This window comes from Sarcophilus harrisii, chromosome 5 (assembly GCF_902635505.1).
Source record: "Sarcophilus harrisii chromosome 5, mSarHar1.11, whole genome shotgun sequence".
NCBI classification, from domain to species: Eukaryota; Metazoa; Chordata; class Mammalia; order Dasyuromorphia; family Dasyuridae; genus Sarcophilus; species Sarcophilus harrisii.
Window position 1 is genome coordinate 180,880,105 of NC_045430.1, and position 21,921 is coordinate 180,902,025.

At 40.6% G+C, this 21,921-nt stretch overlaps 1 protein-coding gene across 2 annotated transcripts in view; it reads right to left on the bottom strand.

Moving 5' to 3' along the window:
• Nucleotides 1-21,921, bottom strand: part of PLXNA4 (plexin A4) — a 636,841-nt gene that overhangs the window by 530,849 nt on the left and 84,071 nt on the right. For both annotated transcript variants that reach the window (XM_003771610.3, XM_031939072.1), the window contains exon 2: nucleotides 19,614-20,882. In XM_003771610.3, coding sequence (XP_003771658.1) covers nucleotides 19,614-20,798 — 1,185 coding nt within the window. In that variant the 5' untranslated portion in view covers nucleotides 20,799-20,882. The remainder of the gene's footprint in view (nucleotides 1-19,613; nucleotides 20,883-21,921) is intronic.

A 21,921-nucleotide genomic window follows, 5' to 3' on the forward strand; every position in this document is an offset into this window, starting at 1 on the left:
TGCTCCCACTCTGCTGAGAGACTCACACTCCAAAAATCTCCACCATCGAAGAGAGCCGGATTTAAAAGGCAGACAATGCTACTCCCCAGCGGTAGCCACGTAGGGTTCTAGGGGAGAGCTGGGAAACGGTTCCAGGAGCAATGCCAAGATTTTAAGGGGTGAGCGGCTACATCCCCATGCAGTGTGTACTTGTTATTCTCCTCAGGAGGGCGGACAGAGAGAGTGTATTTGGGGCATTCACGCTGGGGGTAAGCAGAGCCTTCTCTAAAGTATGGGAAGCGTTAATCTAAGGTTTTTAACCTGAAATCCAGAATCTTGCAAGGGGATACTTCAGGAGTCTGTGACTTTGGATGGGGGAAAAAAATCTTATTTTCACTGATTTCTAATTGAAATTTGGCATTTCTTTCTATTTTAAAAAATCATTTTTTCCTAAGAAAGGTTTTACCAGACCATGCAAGGGGTCCATGACACAAACAGAACTAAGAGGGCCCTGCTCAAGTTGTAATCAAAGAGCTAATGTGCATCTCTCCCCACCCCCTCAACTTGTACTGCATCTTAGAGGGTGAGGAGGGAGGGGAAGCAGGCTGCCCTCCTTTGTTCAGTCTTCTCCCTCCCTCCCCACTGGTCCATTTCCCAGGTCTGCTGACTTACCTCCTTATCCTAAAACCCAGGAGTTCCTTAGACCTCAGTAGATCTTATAACACCCTAATTCACTGGCTTTGGCAGCACAATCATAGCATTTCAGATTTGGAAGGGAACTGAGAGATCCAACCCATTCCTAAACTGGTTTTACAAAGACCGGTTATCTGAGCTATTAATGGCTAGACTTAATGAGAGAGACCAAGGACATGAACAGCATCCTTGGAGTCTAGTTACCTTTCCCTCCAGGCATATTCATAGCCACAGGCAATATTCCTAACTCCCAAGTTGTCTTGGAAAAATGCACATCAAAAGGCAGATGGGAGATGAGAAAGTATGGGTCACAAGGGATCACAAATTTAGACCCACAAGGTCATGGGCAGCATCCATGGAGTCTAGTTACCTTTTTTTCCAGGTATATTCATAGTCACAGACAACATTCCTACCTCCCAAGTTGTCTTGGAAAAATGTGCATCAAAAGGCAGATGGGAGATGAGAAAGTATGGGTCACAGGGGATCACAGATATAGACCCAAATTCTACCGATGAGGAAAATGAGCCCAGAGAGATTAAACAACTAGCCCGAATCATGAGAGTAGCGAGTGACAGAGGCAAGTAAAAGACTAAGACAGGTGGACCTGGAGTCAGGAGTTTAAATCAGCCTCAGACATTTACTAACTGATATAGTAAATGTGATCGTGGATAGGTCACTTAACTTCTGTCTGCCTTAGCTTCCTCAACTGTAAATGCAGATAATAATGGCATCTACCTCCCAGAGTTTGGGGGAGAATCAAAAGAGATAATAATTGTAAAACAGTTAGCATAGTGTCTGACACATACTAAGTGTTATATAAATATTATTTACTATTATTAACATTACTGGTGCTGAGTGAATAACATATCTTCTCACCCCCAAGGGAAGCATATATAAGGGGAGGATTTATTGCAGCTTGGATTATTCCTGGCTGCCCAGTGTAATGAAGAGACAACTCTTCTGAGTAAACTTCACTCATCTTGCCCTCTCCCATAATGGGATTAATAATGCTCAGCTTTGTCCTGAGGACTTGGAAGCTGAAAGCACTCCATCAACATAAAAACCAGAGCACCTTTCCTGAGCCCCGGGAGCCTGGGAGTAATTGTCTCCTTCCCATTTTATAGGAGGAAAGGGAATTGGGACTTGTCCAACCTCTGCTGGTAAAGGAGTCCTAGTTCCTGGCTCCTAGCCCCTGGCCAGGACAATAAAAGGCTGAGGTTGAGAGGACAATGAAAGATGAACAGCTCAGTGGTTCTCCAGTGGGAAAGTTAACAGAAACCTGGTCTTATTCTGTGTAGAGATTCATCTTGCTGGGTTACATGACCATGGCTCACAAACAGAGACACTGCATTCCCTAAGGCTATGTAGACAAAAAAACATGGGGGACAGAGATAAGATAAGGCATCTGTGCACTCTAAGGGTAAGCCTTGGGAGCAAAAAAAAGCTGGGTTCCACTCCTGCCTCTTACACATGCTACTCATCTTAGTGGTCAAGTAACTAAATCTCCTAGTCTCCAAAACCACTATATGATAGCAGTTTTTCACCTGGGTCCATGAACTCCTAAGAGATCTGTGGAAAGATTTTAGGGGATTTGTGAAAGGGGAAAAATTACATTTTTTCAATATATTTGCTTTCTTTTGTAACTCTACTTTTCCCTTTTCTTTTATGCATTTAAAAGCCTAATTCTGAAACAGAGTCTATATGCTTTATCAGACTTCTAAAGGGATCCATGACACACAAAAAAGGTGAAGAACTTACACTTTAAGATGGCAATGTGTTACAAAGGAGTTGCCCATCCGTCTCCCTGGAGGGAATTTCGCCCTATATTTATAGATCACAGATCCTAGATCAAAAAAAAAGAAAAGGTAGAAAATAGAGCCTACTCTATGTTGTAGTCCACATGGTTGTTATCAGAGTCTGGACAAGAATACCATACTTACAGGATCACAGCTTTATAGTAGGAAGAAGGGACCCCAGAAACAAAAGTTGAATGGGATGAATCCCCCAAAATGTTCTTTTTCGGTCTCAGGATAATGCTTAGTGCCCAAGGCCATGTTACCCTGAGGCAATTAGGGAATATAGAAGTAGGAGACCATGAAAGAGAAATAGAAAGGAAGATGAGAGGAGAATAAGATTTATTGAGTTCCCAGAGGATGGATGAGGGAAGGAGTAGGATCTTCAGGCCCTGCCTACTTTGTTGCCTCAAATTCCTCATCATTATTTCACATGCACTCATATATATAACACTCACAGCTCACCACAGTAAACCTGCCTAGTAAGTGGCTAATCAGGGAAGTGCGCATGTGGGGATTTCTTTTTAAAAGGGAGGTATTGATCAGATAAGCTGTAACCTTTCTTGTCTAAGTGCAGATTCCAATTGTAAAGCTCTCTGTGGTGGGGAATGATAATGATCCTCCATTTATGGGAAATCATATCTCCTGTGCCTCCACTGACCCCAGTGGATTCTACAAATATACCTGGCAGCAGAGGCAGCCGCCCAAAATGCAGCCCCCCTCTTGGGACGCTAACATAGAACAGTTGCCAAGCACCAAACCTCATAGGGAAAGCAGAAGATGCTGAGCCCCTTTGAAGAAAAAGGGTCTTATAGAAAACAGATGTGTATTTATCAGAAGACATCATACTCATAAAGTGCTCTGCGAACCTGGACTATATAGTTATTATTCAGTTCAAGAATAATTTATTAATTTTCCACTATAGTATAGATGCTGGATGTCAGAGATTGAAGCAAAAAATAAAACTTGCCTTAGAGACACTTGCATTCTACTTAGTGGGAAACAATATGTATAAAAATAAGTAGTTAAACAAAATAATAAGGGGGAATATTAACAAGAGAGGGGTGGGAACTTCATGTAGGAAGTAACAAAAACAAGTAATTAAAAGTAAACACAAAATAATAAGGGGGAGTATCAACAATGGTAGGGTGAAGACTAGTTAAGGGCTTCACATAGGAGGTAACCTTGAAAGTAGCTAGAGAGTGAAGGAGGTAGAGGAAGAGTGGACAAGGCATGGGGAGTTACTTATACCAACATGTGAAGGTAGGAGATGAACTGGGCTATGCTGTGATATACAGAGCGGAGCAAATTGACTAATTTGGCTGAAATGTAAATGAATGTCACTTATAGTAGCACGGAGCCTTAGGGACAAGAGGACTTGAGTTCAACTCTTCCCTCTGACTCCTAATTAGCTATGTGATTCAGGGAAAGTCACTCAGATCTGCTGACTCCCCTAATCTAAGAATTTAAGTCACAATGAAAACTGTTGTTCAGTCATGACTCCATCTGGAGTTTTCCTTGGCAGAGATACTGGAGTGATTTGCCATTTCCTTCTTCAGTCCATTTTACAACTAAGAAAACTGAGGAAAAAATAACTTGCCAGGATTACACGGCTAATATGCATCTGAGGACAGATTTGATCTTGACTCCATCCCCAGAACTCTATCCACTGGATCACCTTAGCTGCCCTTTGCAACCATAAAATGAGTTTCCTTTTCTAGAAGTTTTTTAGATCAATGAAATCACCTATTCAGTCTCTATATTATCATCACATTACCATAAATAACATTAATGTAATTATTATTGTTGTTTATTATTATTATTTCTGAAACTCAACTGAGGTTAGTTTTCTAGCTTATCAGAATGATCCTTTCTCTCTTGGGGAATAAGAGAAAATTCAAGTTCTTATGACACGGATACAAAACTCTAAATAAAGGGGGGGCACCCCTTGGCCATATTATTCTGGATGTGACACAACTTCCTTATTTTAACCTCCCTTTGTCCCTATAAAAGCTGTAGAGCCGACTTCTCTCTGAGTCACACACACAACAGCTGCCTGCCAGGATGGGGACGACTCAAGCTCTTCTGGCTGTGTGTGCACCTTCCAGAAAAAATGGGACTTATGAATAAAAAGCCCATCCACTTACTTACTAATGCATTATCTCAGGATGGTTCTTCACTGTGTCTTTCTCAATGAGATTGTGGAGGAAATGAATGTGTATGGAAAGAGCCAGCCCGCCACAGCCACAGTAACTTGCTTAGACAAATGGGCTATTGAGACAATGTAGCCAAAAGTGTCTTGGGGATTGTGTGCTACACACACACACACACACACACACACACACACACACACGCTACTAATCACCTTACATCCTAGTGGAGTGTAAGCTGCCTGAAGGAAGACATTGCACACCTACTGCCTAGAGCAAAGTCAGACACATAGTAGGTGTTTATTCCGTGCTTGGCAATTGGTTAACCTATCCAAGCTCTCCAAAGGCCTCAATATTCTCTCCCTTTTTTTCCCCAACTCTGGGAAATGACAGTTAAATCGACAGCCATTGCTTTTTCAGAATATTTTGGATCTGACATTTGCTAAATTATTAATCAGTCGTGTCCAACTCTTCTCTATTTATTTTTCTTGGCAGAGATACTGGAGTGGTTGGTCATTCCTTCCTACAGCTCATTTGACAGATGAGTAAACTGAGGCAAGCAGGATTAGTGACTTCCCCAGAGTTACACAGTTAGTTAGTGTCTGAAGTCAGAACTGAGGAAGATTGCAGAACCAGTATGCTATCCACTGAGCCATCAAACGTGGATGCATAAATACATGCACCCAGCTCCCTGGAACCCACCCAGAGTTCAAATAAATACAGATACAGGCATCTCTATCTGTATATACATAAAGATAGACAGCTATCTATCTAGTGTGTGTGTGTATGTTATATATATATATATATATATATATATATATATATATACACACACATATATATGTGTGTGTGTGTGTGTGTGTATATATATATATATGTATGCATTGTGTATATACACATATACATAGAAGCATAAATAAATGCACCTAGCTGTCTGAAACCTACCAAAAGCTCAAATAGTAGCTGGATAGATATAAATATATTTGTCTACATGTATCCATAGATATTCATAGATATCTATATTCATGTATCCATAAATATAGACATATATCCATATATTTATATATCTATATATTTGTGCATATATATGTGTATATTTATTTATATATATATATATATATATATATATATATATATATATATATACGGATGCATAAATACTTAACTACCTGGAACCCAAGAAAAGTTCAAATAGTAGCTATATAGATATTGATATGGGCATCTCTATCTATATATACATATATATAATACACATATGCATATATCCATAAATAGAGATACATCATATATAATACACATACGTGTGTATAACTATATATATTATATATAATACATGTGTGTATATATCTGTATATATAGATATTTTTATACATATAATACACCTATGTGTGTATCTATATATATAGATATATTTTATATACATAATACACATATGTGTATATATCTATATATAGATATATTTTATATAATACACATATGTGTGTATATCTGTATATATAGATATATTATATATATAATATACATATGTGTGTATGTCTTTTGATGTTGTCTTCCAGATCATCTGTGAGTCAACCGCACACCTACCAGAATGGTATTTCAGTAATAATGATAACATCCTGTTCTTCCCTCATGAAATCAATGTTATTGACTCACCCTAAGTAGGCCATGAGCAATATCTGTCTCTCTCCTGGGGCATCTCTTTTTTTCTCTCTCACACAATGGTTATTTATGCCCCCATCTCTTCTACAAGACCACAAACTTCTTGAAAGCAAGTATCCTGTCTTTGTATCCCCAGGAAGGACTTTGCCCAGAGTGGGGGTTCAATATCTGAATGAAAAAGCATCAGATAGCGGGGATGGCTTGCACTGAGCCAGTCACATTCTTCCATCCCTGTTGTGGTCCGCAGCCTGTATTCATGAATGACTGGCTGGAAGAGGGGTACAATCTGTCCTTGGCTGGGAACACAGAGCAAAACTAATTGGCTCCTGTGGTAGTTGAACCTGTAACCTTGACCTCATTAGCACCACACTTTAACCTGCTGAGCTAACTGGCCCAGACAAGCAGGGTCCTAGGAAGGGTCTGATTTTCTGAACATTCTGCAGGACTGAGCCAGCAAGAACAGGATTCAAACACACCAGTCAAATAGGATTTCTAGTTTGTTTTTCCTTCAATTAACCAAAGACAGACTTTTAAAAAAATAGGGAAATAGTATCACAAAAGAAAGATACTGACCAAAAAGTCCCCAACATCTGCCTCTCTTTATTGGTGCATCCATTAGTATTGCTCCTCTGTCAAGGGAAGATAAATCCCCCACAGCCCATTAATCCCTCAGTTCCAACTCTCTCTCCCAGAGTTCATAGCATAAAACCTCAGCCACCACCAGGACTGTAATTGAAGCTGGGGAACGCCACGATGATTAAGTTTGTGTGTTCTAGCCGGAGCTGGGAGGCAGTGGCCCAGCTCCTCAGGTTGAGTTATGGCATAGGTCATTCCCTCGTTAGCAGGGATAAATTTTATTAGCCCCACTCTTGCCGCCATGTGTCTTCTTCTCTTGCTCCATGGGTTTGTGTGTGGCAAGGTAATGTCTCTAGCTTGCTGGATAAATCAGCAGAACATATACCATTATGTCTTAGAACACTGACAGAGACATGATAATGACTCTGAAATCGGGGAAAGATGTGAACTTGTTTTCAGTCCTGCCTCATCTACATAGGTAGCCCATTGGACCAGATTTGCTAGAGGGGAAATGATCTTTTAAACTAGAGAATAAATAGAAAAGGGATTTCTTGGTAGTTCCCTTTTATCAGCCCAATAATGACAGTAATGAGAAAAAAAACATGCTTGTTATACTAGTGTTCTGTCATTACATTCTACCTCACTTTAAGTGCTAGCCTAAGTTAAAAGCAAGTAAGTTCTGATTTGAATGGGGTAAATGGCCTCCCATTCAAAATACCATAATTTAACATCCATAACATGTGCATTATGCAAAGAGAGAAAACAAAAGGATCACAGGCCCATAGATTGAGAGATAGAAGGGACCTTAGAAACTAACTCCTCTTTTTCTGTAGATCAGGAAATTGAAGCCCAACAGGGGAAAATTATTTGCCTGAGGTCCCATAGGGAGTCATTTAAACCCACAATCCCTGATTCCAAATCCAATAATTCTCCAAAGTTTAGGACGTTATACATGGGTCTACTTTAAGCATAATGAAGATCTTTTAGAAGCAGATGTGGTTGGAGGATGGGAGTTATAAATCAGGGCATGTTACAAGTGTGAATTTATAGTGACTTTACTAATATTAATAATCTTCCACTTATTTCACAGAATTGAAAATTAATTGAGACAGTTTATGTGACAGTGCATTAAAAACTGTGAAGTATTCACATGAATGTAACATTAGAGTAATAATGATTTATTGATTTTACTTCCAAAGGAATAGTTCCACTCCCATATCCAAACTCCCTTATTTCCAAGGATGTTACCATCCTTCCAGTCATCCAGGTTCAAGACTTTAGTGGGAGCTTTGACTCCTTACTCTTCCCCACCAATCAGTTACCAGTCATCACTGTTTCTATCTCCACAATAATTCTTGGATCTTATCCCTTATCTATACTCACCCAAGTACTATTTCTAGTTCACTTCCTAATAAACTCTCACCAATCAGCTCTCCTCATCAACTCTCACCAGCACAATTACTGTAGTCTCTTAATTGGTTTTCCTGCCTCAAAACTTTCTCTGATACGTCTACCATATGACTTCCTAAAGTCCAGGTCTGACGATATCAATCCCCTATTCAATAATCTCTAATGATTCCCTTTTTCTCTAAGACCAAATTTAAGCTCTTTTCTTTAGCTTTTAAACCCTCACAACCTGCCTCCATTCCAACCTTATTATATATTATTCCACTTCCCACACTCTATAGTCTGGCCAAACTAGTCTCTTTGGTGTTCATCATTATCATTATCATCATCATCATGACATTTATATGGCACTTTAATGTCTGAAAAACACTTTACAAATATTAACTCATTTTGATGCCCATAATAATCCTAGGAAGTCGGCAGTACCATTATCCCACTTTGCAAATGAAGAAACTGAAGCAATTGTAAGGTAAATGATTTGCCCATAATCTAAGGCTGAATTTGAACTCGTTTTCTTCACACATGACACTACATTTTCTATGTTCATGCCTTTGCAAAAGCTGCCTTCAAGCCAATCTCACATCTACAACTTAGAATTTCTCATTACGTTCAACACCCTGCTTATCAAACACCAGTTTCTGGTAGGTGCTGTTATTCTTATTCTTTTTTTGCAGATAAGGAAACTGAGGTAGACAAAGAGATTGACTTGTTCAAGATCACACAGCTAATCAATATTTGAAATCAAGTATAAGTAACACTAATTTAACATATTTTCTGACTTCTCACCAGCTTTTAGTGCTCTCTCTCCAAAAATTTACCTTTTATTTATTTCATGTATGCTTCTTTATGAACATGCCATCTTCCCTGAGAGAATGTAAGTTTATTGAGGGCAAGGACTGTTTCATTTTTGTCTTTGTATCTTCTTTGAATAGCATAATGTCTGACACTAAAAGATGATTAATAAATACTGGTTCATGCATTGATTGATTGATTTTTCAATCAAACCATTTTACCAAGATGGTCTATTATTCCGAAAGACTTTATCACTCCAGTTTAACAGAGAGAGAATCTGAGGTTCATTTGTAAAATGAATGGGCTGGATTATATAATTAGATAATAATCAGAGCAATTCAAAAGTGGAATGAGCTGCATCTGTTATTGGAGGTTTTCATGCAAAGGCTTAATAATTAATTACTTCTTGTGTAGGTTGTAGAAGAATTCTTCTTACATGTATCCTTTCCAGATCTTGGGGATTAGGGATATGGTACCCCCATGATCTAGAAGATCCGTGTAAACTTGTTTTGACTTTTCCGTCATACCAGAGAAGTAAGAATTTTTTCCTAAACTTTTATGGACTATGTACAGTACCCTATTGTAAATTTGGTCAAAGGCTCAAGGGTTGCTTATAGTTTCCACAAAGGTCCCTCCAAATTCTCATTAATTCTTTATATGACTCAATGATATATCAGAACCATGATGTGGAAAGTCGAGTTGTGGAAGGGATGACTGTACTATTATTGCGGATGTTGTTCTGGTATCTTCTAACCTGGGACTGAGTAATTCTGTAGCTACAATTCTTCTTTTCATCTTTCCAAATCAAAATTAGTCTCTGTTCATGTCTGGGTTGAAGTAGATGTCTCTGGAGGCCCCTTCCAAATTCTATGCTGCTGTGAGCTAATCTTTTCCAGCTCTGACAATCTATTATTCTAAAAATTCCCTGCTTACATTTCCCCAGCAGTTGGTGATGAGAATGAGACCCAATGGTCTAGGTTGAAGGCTCAAGTACCTCCCCAAAAGAATCTCTGGGGCTAAAAAGGAGATGAAAATTGAGGATACAAGAAACTAATTATCCTATAATTTGGCTTCCTATTTTTCTTGGGCTATTCACTTGGGTATGTGGTACTTTACCTCATCTTTGTAGCTTTTATATATCACTTCAAACCTTGTACAGTACTTTACAAATATCTAATTTAATGCTATTATTATCCCCATTTTATTTTGTGAAGTAGTTGGGGTTGAGGCTAAATTTGAACTCAGGCCCTCCTAACTTGGGGTTCAATGTTCTCTCCACTGCACCAACTAGCTGCCCCTATTATCCTCATTTTAGAAAGAGAGATGCTCAATTAGTATCTGAAGCCAATGCAAAATCAGGTCTTTCTGATTCCTGGTCCAGTGCCTTATCTATCATGCCAGTGTGTGTGTGTGTGTGTGTGTGTGTGTGTGTGTATGATTGTGTCTGAGAGAGAGACAGACAGACAGAGAGAGAGGGAGAAACAGAGACAGAGACAGAGACAGACAGACAGAGGGAGAAACAGAGAGAGAGACAGCGAGAGGCAGAGACAGAGAGAGAGACAGAGAGACAGAAGGAGAGAGACCGAGACAGAAACAGAGAGACAGAGAGAGAGAGAGAGAATGAAACAGAAAACATCGATGGTGATGAATGTCTATGGATACTAGTATGTGGGAATGTCACCATGAGGTGAGAACCACAAAGCACTCATATACAGTCTCGTGTGTGATGCCCTGCTATGACTATCCATCCCTATTTAACTTACCTGTTAGACAAGCAGCTTAGCAGTACAGTGGGTAGAGCGCCAGCCCTAGAATCAGGAGGACCTCAGTTCAAACCTAGCCTCAGACACTCAGCTGTGTGACTCTGAGCAAGTCACTTAATCCTCTTTGTCTCAGATTTCTCATCTGTAAGAAGGAAATGGCATGAACCGTTCCAATATTTTTGCCAAGAAAAAATAGGGCCACAAAGGCAGGAAACAACTGGACAACAGCAAGAGAATGTATGTCATTGGGGTAGGGACATCTGTTGCGCTCCTGCATTCGTAACGCGCAAGGACTTCTTCTAGTACCTTATATATGCTAGGAGTTTAATAAATACTCACAGAATTGAATTGAAAGTACTATCACTCCCATTTTACAAGTGGAAAAACTGAAGCTTAAGACTTGAAGTGACTTGCCCCAGCTCAAAAATATAATAAACCCTACGGCTAGCACTATTTCCATCTGCTAAGGATAAAGCATCTTCTAAAGAAAAGCTTCTTAAATTATGGGTCGCCACCTCATATGGGGTCATGTAACTGAAAGTAGGACTCGCAAAAAGTTTGGCAACAATAAAAGGCATCAAATAGCCAGCCAAGATTTAATTCTTTATGTAAAAATAAATAAGTACATCCATCTCATTAGTATGCAAATTTGCTTTTGTCTTTAAGAAATGGCAAAATTATATATACATGAAAAAGTTGTTTTAAAAATAAATTTCCTTGTGATTTATTATCAATAAATGTCTGGTTTGTATGCCTATTTTGTAAACCTACATATGCCCGGTGCTGGGTAAAAATTTCTTGGCCGAAAAGGGGTCTCAAGTGGAAGAAGTTTGAGAAAGCCTGATCTAGAGTGTCAGGTTTCTGAGAAACCCAGAAAATGGAAACGAATTTGAGAACATAAGCCCCTGGAAGAAAGGGAGTTTGTTAATGATAGAGCAGAATTTGCAAAGGGTGGAGGGCACTGGAGTCTCGGGACCGTGTTGGGGGAGGACTGAGCTGAACTAGGATTAAAGTTCGGGAAAAGGTTGAAAGGGAAAGGAGTTTACCCTGAGGCAGATAAACAACTGTGAATCATGGGGATTAGGGGAGCAGGAGGCAGCGGTTAGCTAGCCGTAGGACAAGAGAAATACCAGTTGCTAATTGGAGAAGGCAACAGGAGGATCCGTGCTCCTAGAGAGCAAAAAGATCCTGTGGTGTGGTACCCACCCATCATGGGCAATCACGCCACGCCCATCATCTTCCATCATAATGCTCTTTTTTCCTTCATGATTCGGTGCTCGGGATGCCAGGGTCCAAATCAGTAGCATCCATGGAGCACAAAGGCCTCGCCAGGACTTTGTGAGAATAGAGAAAAAATGTGCAAAAATATCTTAGGAACCCCAAAATGTCATATAAATGCTGGCTATTGTTATATTACTAAACTCAATCACAACAGCAAACAGTTCCCAATTAGTTAGGATTTAGCTTTCGAGAGAAAGGATCCCTCTAGGATATAAGATAAAGTAAGAAAAGTCTTTGACCTTAGGTGGCTTTTTGCTCATTCTAAATTTTCATGTTTTCAGTGATGCTACTAGTAGTAGAGGATGGAGTGCGTATGGAGAACGGGGCAAATATGACACCAATAATATCCAATCATATGCCAGGCTTTGTTCTAGGTTCCGGGGGTGGTGGCTAGGTGGGGCCTAAGGTCGGGAAGTCCTGAGTTCAAATGTAGCCTCAATTATATTCTAACTGTATACCCTAGGCAATTCATTTAATCTCAGTTTGCTCAACTGTAATGTAGAGTTAATAACAGCACCCATCTCCCAGGATTGTTGTGAAAATGAAATGAGTGAAATGAGATATTTGTAAAGTCTTTAGCACCTTGTCTGTGCTATGTAGTAGGTGCTAAATAAATGCTTATTCCCTTTCTCCCTCTCTCCCTTGTCCTTTTCTCCCGATAGATTGTAAGTTTTTGCAGGGAAGGTCTGCTTCATTTTTTCCCCTGTATCCTCAGTTCCTGGTGAAGTGGACAGAGAGTTGATCTCAGAGCCAGGAAGACCAGTGCACAAGCCAGCTTTTTACACAGGCTGCCTTGTGACCCTGGGCTGGGCCACTTTTCAAGCACTGAAGGCAACTCACTGAGCAGAAAGGGATCTCAAGGCCTTTGGATGGCACCCCAGAAAGGGTACCGATCTGCACTCGTGGAAACAATGTCCTCATCCAGGAGTTCTGAGAAATAACAGAGCCTGGCATATCATAGGTGTGTAGGCTTGTTAAATTAATTGAATTGAATAAGAAGACTGAGATGATTGATGAAAAAGTGTGACAGGTGATGTAGCTCCGGAAAGCAGAATTGGAAAAATGGGCCCGGGAGAGATCTTGGTCTCCTGACAATTTTTCCAGTGCAGAAGAACATCTAAGGTCACTCCCAGCCTTGATGAGGAAACAGGGTAGCTACATGAGAGTGACAGATTGGGCGTGTTAAGACCCATTATCCGGGTCTGCTGAGGGCTCCAGAATCTTCCAGGAGTCAGGAACTTTGAGGCTTTCAGGTGTCAGGATGCTGCCCCCTCATCTCAGGGGTCCCAGTCATGATCTGAATTCTCTGCAGCCCATTTAGAGCAGCAGCATCACTAACCCAAGAGGCATCTTGGGATGTGCAGCTGAGGAAAGAGCAGACGGTCCAGATGGGGCTGGGGGGCAGGGGAGGCAGATATCATAAGAGCGCAAGGATCACAGACTTAGACCTGAAGGGGCACAACCAAAAGCCCCTCTCAGGTATAGAAATTAAATAATTATATCATTAAGCATCCCGAATTATCATTAGTGAAATCAGCTTGGGATGTTGTGTTGGTATTATTTGTTTTTTCCTCAGGTGCCCTGGTTCCCAAGACAAACGGTTTAGATGACAAGCTCCAGTGCTATAAAAGTACACCTTTCTACTCCTCTCCTTCTGAGAGAATAGGAATAATTTACAGGCACTAATCTGTTGGGGGTTTTCTGGGATATCTCTCCTCACTTGCTAAATGTGGGGGCAGGGTATCAGAAAATGTATGAATGGAATAGGGACATTAAAAACTGTCTCCACCCCCACACCTGATCCCCAAAAATGACTTCCTCCCTCTTTCTCTTCCTCTCCCCTCTCTCCTTCTCTTTCTCTCTTTGTCTGTCTGTCTGTCTGTCTGTCTCTCTCTCTCTCTGTGTCTCTGTCTCTCTCTCTGTCTCTGTCTCTCTCATCTATGTCTCTGTGCATCTGTCTCTGTCTCTGTGTCTCTCTGTGTGTGTCTCTCTGTCTCTGTCTCTATCTCTGTGTCTGTCTCTCTCATCTATGTCTCTGTGCATTTGTCTCTGTGTCTCTATGTGTGTGTGTGTCTCTCTCTGTCTCTATCTCTCTGTCTCCCTGTCTCTCTCTTTCTCCCTCTCCCCCTTTGTCTCTCTGTGTGTCTCTGTTTCTCCTTCTCTCTCTTCCTCCCTTTCTCCCTCTCCCTCTCTCTTTCTTTCTCTCTCTCACTCTCTCTCCCTTCCCCCTTTTCTTTCTCTCCCTTCCTTCTCTTCCTCTCCCTCTTTCTCCCTCCACCTCTCTCAATTTCAATCTCTTTGGAACTCTACTTCTGTCCCAAGACAAGTGGTTCTGATGCCTGAATCCACAGTTATTTAATACTGCCTCTCTCCTACTTCTCCTGGTCCTCTCAAAAAAAATTTACAAACACTGACCTGCTTATTCTGGGGTGCCTCCCTTTCTTTGGTGAGATGGTGGGGAGGGCATCAGAAAAGGAATGCACAGGACGATGAAATCAATAGCTTCCTCTTCCCCTCATGTTCTTCCCCAGGCACTAGACCCTATATCCATCCTGGGATTGACGTTTGCAAGATCCATTTTTATAGCAGCAGAAATATAGCACACAGTCCCAGGAGATGGTCTCTCCTTGCTGGCTAGCTAGCCCTTATCTCTGAAGGGAGCAGAGCTAACCTACCTACCACAATTCATTTAGGATTTTTTAAAAAGACCATTAATGCCCTCTGGGGTCCCCCAGGATGGCAAGCTCCACCTCCTCCCTCTTCTACTTGAACTTCTACTTGAACAGACCTTTAACTGTACTGGGGGAAACCCCAAGGGTATTTTAGACTAGCCCTGTCTTCCTGCTAGATAGAACCAGAGGTGATAACAAGACCTATTCAGCAGCCTACAGCTCACAACCATCTTCCCACTGCCAACCAGCATTAATGGGCAGCTTATCCACTCTCCTGGTTTTAAGGTGAGATGAATTTAGAGCAGGAAAAGGGCAGGGTGTGGTCAAGCAAAATTCTTTCTTGAAAGTGTATCATGGTATGAAATGTCAAGCTAACTCAAAGCAGGAAGAGTCAAGATAGATAGATAGATAGATAGATGAACAAATGAATGAATGAATAGATAAATAAGTAAATGATGGCTAATTTTATCTTCTTAGTAAACACCTCTAGACAAACCTACAGCATTAAATGCAGAGATGAACCTTGTCTCACTGAAATATTGAAGGTAAATGTCCTAGTCTTTTATCTGCCTTCCTCTTGCTTTCTTTAGGAGACAGCAGTTTCAGGACAGAGTTCCTTCCACACCTCAGCCCTTTTGGAAATTATGGAAGTCTAAGAGTTCCATTCCCCCTGACTTGAAATAGGAAAGGAAGGAAAGTTTTATCCTCAATACACCTCAATCGTGTGATCCTATTAAGCTTATTTGGTACCTATGTGGTCTGAACTGAGCACAGGTAAATTACAGCCAGAACATCTAATGAAAGTAAACTGGGTATCAATCAAATCAAAGGGAACTGATACCATGCATCTAAGCCTGGCAGAAGAGACAGCTCCAGCCCTGTGTGAGGTTTCCACTGGCTTCCTTCTTGCCTTAGCCCCAAACTTGTCTCAAACTTGAAAGGGCTAATTAAGGGCAAAAGAAAAATCAAAACCTTCTTATCTGGCTCCAATAAGGCCAGTCCTGACATCACTCAGTCCTGTTTCCCTGATTATTTTATGAAAATTTCCAGCATGCTGAAAGGAAGGGAAGAGAAATGGGAAGAAGGAAGGAAGGAAGGAAGGAAGGAAGGAAGGAAGGAAGGAAGGAAGGAAGGAAGGAAGGAAGGAAGGAAGGAAAGAAGGAAGGAAGGAATTCTTTATAAATATACCTCATCTAATCCTCACAACAATCCTGTAAAGCAGGTACTAATTTTATCCCTATTTTATAATTGAGGAAACTAAGACAAACAGATTTATGCCCGTAGTATATAGATAATAAGTATCTGAGGTCAGATTTGAACTTGAAAATTCCTGTCTCCAGGTTCAACATTATTCATTATACAACACAGATACCCTCAATAATTCTGAGTTCACTTTTTCTATGACAGAAAGGACATCGCAATACCTTTCCCCTCTGTCCCCAGCACACAAGGAGTTCACCTGTGTGACCCAGGAAGCTTCTCTTCCTTCTATTGCTCATTATTTTAAAAGGCAGGCCTCTCCTACCAAATTTTTGATGGAAAGCAGTCTCCAAAAGCCCTTTGGCACTTCTATTTCCTCAAGATCTCACAAAAACCTGGTGTTACCAAAGAAACTGCAAGGCACAAATGTCAATTCCTAGACAGTTATTTACGTAGAGATTGAGAATGCACTGGCAGATATGTACACACATTCTATAAACCTATTTATTCATAAATACATAGTCAACAATTGGAGCTGGGAATACAAACCAAGAGTCTAAACTCCTTGTCCGGGACCATGGTCAGCTGGCCATCTAAGAAAATCCTTCAGATTAAGAAACACTCACAGCCTGGTTCCAATCTATCATTATAACCTTTTAAAACACATTACTCCCTTTCATGCATTCTTCAGTCCAACCAAAATACTATTCTTGATGTTTCTCACACATATTACATCTCCCATTTCCACACTTTTGCATAGACAGATTCTCATCCTAAGCCTGGAATGCCTTCCCTCTTTGCCCCTGTCTCTTAAAGTCTTTAATTTCCTTCACCTCAAGTTCAGTCTGAGTTAAGCTCAAACACCATCTTTACCAGGAGGCATTTTCTAATCCTTCGAGCTGTACCCAACCTTCCTAAAATAACCTTGTGTTCATTTTGTATGTACTTTTACATAGACATAATATCTCCCCTTACAGAACTTAACGTTGTTGAAGCAGGTATTCTGTTATCTGATGCAGTCAACATGCATTTATTAGGTGCTTACAAAGTACCAGGCATGCACTAAGTACCAAGACACAAAGAAAACCAAAAGACACACAAAAAAGATCTCTGCCTTCAAGGAGAATATATCCTAATGGGGAAACAAGCAAATAGATACATATAACATCCATATGATAAATATGTACTACAAGATAGAAGGTAATTTTAGAGAGAGAAGACTCAAGTGACTGGATGAGGGCCAGGGAAAATCCCCTGAAGAAGGGCAATGTTTCAGTAGAGTCCACAATAGTAGTATAATAAAAGCTTGTTGAATGACTACAACCTGAATTAACCATCATCACCATCTAACCTCTGCTCTCCTTCTTCTCTAAATCCTGCTTCTATCTCTACATCCCCCAACGTATTATTGTGTGGATAAGGAAGCGGGGTAGGGTCAGAGCATCAGCCTCAATAATTAGGTGAGAGGATCATCACCATATCCAATGATAGGTTATTTTAACCCCAGCAACTCATGAAAACAATGATTAAAGATATGGAGGGATTTACAATCTTTATAAATCGAGTATCACACCTATGAAATCACATATCTTTTAAGTATTAAATTAAATATATTTATGACAATGTGCTATTCTGAGCACCTAGAGTTTACTGCATCCATCTGGGAATAAAGCTTACAGAGTCATTCCTAGAGCAAGATAACTGCCCCTTTTCCCTAAGGCATCAAAATTTAGAGGAGGCCAAAAATGTTAAATGATCTTATAAAAATATATTATACAATATTACATTCTATTGTATTTATATTTTGACAACATTTTTATGTCTTCAGGCATATACAAATGTTGGAAGATATGAAAACTTAGGAAGAATTGGTTAAATTAAGGATCTTCAAGATTTATCTTCCTTTACCCTGTAATCACATCCCAGGAAAGTATTTTGCTGGTCCTGTCCAACACAGCTCCTTCCTAGAAAGGCAGCCTGCCTTGTAATAACCTTAAGGTATCCAGCAGTTTCTGGGTCAACCCCATCAAGGGCCAGTGCCTAAAGTCTCACTCAAAAGAGGTCAGTATCCTGAGATATCCACTACCTACCATTCAAATCAATTTGTCTTAATTTCTTTCCTGTATCTTTTTAAACATTATGAGTTACAGGGCTGATCTGAGGTCATGTTTTTGCTGTTTTCCCCAAGCACCAAAACTATGCTCAAGCCACAGTCTCCTCAAATCTGAAAAAAAAAAAAAACCTATCTCACAGACTGTCTTCTCTGAAGCTGGAATTCAATCAGCAGAGCCAAAGAAGAAAAGAAAGGAACCAAGATAAGTATCCCAAAATTCCAGATTTAAGATTTAATGTACTCATTCACCCATTGAATCCTTCACGCTAAATTTCTAGAAAAATGCATCTTATTGGATTTATATTTTGACAACATTTTCATATTTTCAGGCATATACAAACAACTAAGCCTAAAAAAAATTAAATCTAGAAAGTCCTTAGAGTTTCATGGAGTCCAACCCCTTTATTTTACAGATGAGAAAAGTGAGCTCAAGAGAGTGCATGTAATTTGTCCAGACTCATATAGTATCTCAGGTTGGATTGTAACTCAAGCCTTCCTGATTCCAAGTCTGCTGCTTTATTTACTACACCATACCACCTTACTCACCAACTAAGACCATAAACTAGACGAGTATGTCTTTCTATTACTGCAAGTAATACAGCTTAGCATATTATCTACTCTCTCTCTGTAGTGTCTGGCATGGAACCAAATGTGGACATTTCTTCAATAAGATTCTCCCCTCTTAGCAGCAATTTCTAATATTTAATCATTCAAATCAACAATCAGTCATCAAGCACCTACTATGTGCCACTGTACCAGGTACTGGGGATATAAAGAAAAAATGGGAACTATTTCTTGCCCACAAAGAGCTTTATTTCTATTAGGGGAAGAGGAAACAATACATAACTAGGTGGTAGAGTGAATAGAGCATTAGACCTGGAGTCAGGACCTGAATTTGAATCCAGACTTAGATACTTACAAGCTGTGTGACTCTTGACAAGTCATTTAATTTCTCATCTATAAAATGGGGATTCATGACTCTTCCAAGGCTGTTGTAATTATCAAATGAGATAATATTTGTAAGGTACTTTGTAAAAGCTATATAAATGCTGTATTTTTACTATTGTACATAAGTAATTAAAAATAAAATATAATCAAAATCTGTTGCTTTAGGGATGAAAGGAAGTATAAATACTGAGATAGTGTAATGTAGTGGAAAAAACACAACATTGGGGTTTCCATTCTGTATGATGTGGGATAAGTCATTTTACTTTTCTTAGAATCCTGTTCTTGATACCACAAAAAGGGAAACTGGAGCTTGGAGAAATGCAATCACTCATTCTTGGTTCCCTGAAGTTATAAATTGAGAATAGTAATATTGCCCTATCTACTTCACAAAGTAGTTTGTGAAAATAATAGAAAGAGAAAATTATCAATAAATATTTTATCAATTCAAAGAAGAATAGGAAAAAAAAAAGGATTTCTGGGCAACAGGAAATTTGAAAGCCACTAGAGAAATGATTATTAGGACTCCCCCCTGCTATGGTGTCCCACTGGTCTCCAGTCAGATTTTCTGAAGGCCGGCCCTGACTCACCGCACTGCTACAGGGGATATCCTTCACTTTGAGCCAGGCGAGGTCCAGAGTGCCCTCCCCCCTGTAACAGGATTGCAGCCTCTCCTTGATGCGATCATTGATCTGCTTCAGGACAAAGATGCACAGGGCCGATTCATCCAGGGACTTCATTTTCCGCTTCTGACCCTTGGAGAACACAGTAAAAAGGATGTCGTCATCAGAGCGAACCCCCAGGGTCCGGGCCAGGAAGGCTCCGGCCTTGGACAGGTAGGCAGCCTGCAGCAGGCGATACTCCACCCCGTTTCGCTCGCAGCCGATAGGCACCTCCACGTAGGAGTTGAAGGCCGTGTCCTCCTTACACAGCCTCACCAGCTTGGAGGTATAAACTTGTTCCTTGGTGGTGGAACCTGGAGGAGACATCATTTCTGGCTGGAGGGTCAGAAAATAAACAAAGTTGCCGCTGCTGAATCCATAGACATAATAGATGTCAAAGTCAGGGATGATAGTGAAGGTGTCGGAAGGTATCTTAATCATGGAGGCCACAAATTCATCGTGGAAGACGTAAGCGAACATCCCGTCGGCTTCAGAATTCTTGGTCAATTTACGGCTGGAGATGGTAGGGAAGTACTCTGGCTTCCCATCCACGGCGGTGGCGATGAACAGCTTGTCGTCCAGGTTGTTGTAAGAGACAATGACCCCAAAGACGGAGCCGCTCTCGTTTACCCCGGACAGGTAGTGTTCCTTCTTGTGAAAGGGCTCTCCCAGCTTGAAGAGGTCCTCCAGCCTGAGAAGCTTACAGATACCCTGGTAGAGACTCCCACAAGCAATCAGCCGGTTCTCCTTGTAGTCGATGAGCAGCATCTTATTGACATTATTGGTGGTGGTGAGGGGTTCGTTGCAGGTCTGGACAATTCGGGGCGGGTAACACTTGGGGTTATCCTCATCGGGCCCGGTCTGATGGGTCACCAGGACCTTCAAGTCACTGGACAACTTATAGATACGATTGACAGCCCCTAGGTAGATGTGCCCTGTTCTCTCATCCACCACGAGGTGGTTGAAGCCCTCAGTGGGCTCTGCAGTAAAAGTGAGAAAAGATCGCTTCTGGGCTGAGGATGGGGGCTGTCGGGAAAGAAGGGCTGCAGACCCCATCCCCAGCAGCAGGAGGTGGGAGAGCAGACAAGTCCACTTCCAAGGCATGGCCTTCATCTCAGAAACAGGTCCTCTTGGCCACCGGAATAGTCACGCACCAAGAGGCACTTCAAAGGAGCGGGACCCAGGATGAGTCTTCCCCTATAAGGTGGAGGGAAAAAACAACAAATGAGGATGGGGAACAACCAGAGTTTGAATCTACTCTAGGGCCTATTATTAAGGGTTCTCAAAGTATTTAGCACACATGAAAGCAGAACCTTTTAGATGAGTATGTTAATAATGAGACAACTGGGTGAAAGAAACCTTCCACTTACCTCAGAAAGACCCGAATTCAAATCTGGCCTCAGACACTTAATAACTAGGTAGCTGAGCTAGTCACTTAAACTCTTTTTTTCTTCTATTTCCTCAACTATAAAAATGGGTATAATAGCACCTCCCTCCCAGAATTGTCCTGGGGATCAAATGAGTTCATATTTATAGTGTTTTGCAAAGCTTACTATTATCCTTGCTAGCTGTTATCATTATCATCAACAGACACATCTTGCACTTATATGGCATTTTATGATAACAAAATACCCTCTCTCATGCATTACTTTATTTGATATCTCACAATGACTTTTGTAGTCAAGCTGAACTATATCCATTTTCCAGAAAAGGAAACTCGATTTGAAAAAAATGCAGTGACTTGCCTAAGACCGCACATCTAATGAGGGTCATGAGGAGGATAGAACCCAATTCTTTGGACTGTGAAACCCAGTGTTTTTTTTTCTATTATGCCCTCTCTAACTAGAATCTGGCTGACTCAACTCCTACCACTGGTGACTAGAACAGCCACAACTGGCTAGCCACATCAACAGGGACCCAGGGTTGAAATGCTATTGGAGATCCACAAGAAACTGAATCTAGAGCAATAGAGAGAAGAAATTTGCAGCAAAAACTAGAAATTCAGACTCTGTTTCTTGGCTCCCAGACTATCATGTTATTGATGGAAGAATTCAGTTCAACTAACATGTGTTAACCTGTATTAATATATGCTTACAATATGCATTAAGCATCTTCTGTATGGTGGTCCTTAGAGGATGCTTCCTCTCTCCAGACATTGCTGTGGGTGAGCTAGTTTCTATGTGCATCTTCCATATAGATACATGGAGTACCATATAGGTACATGGAGAATTTGTTA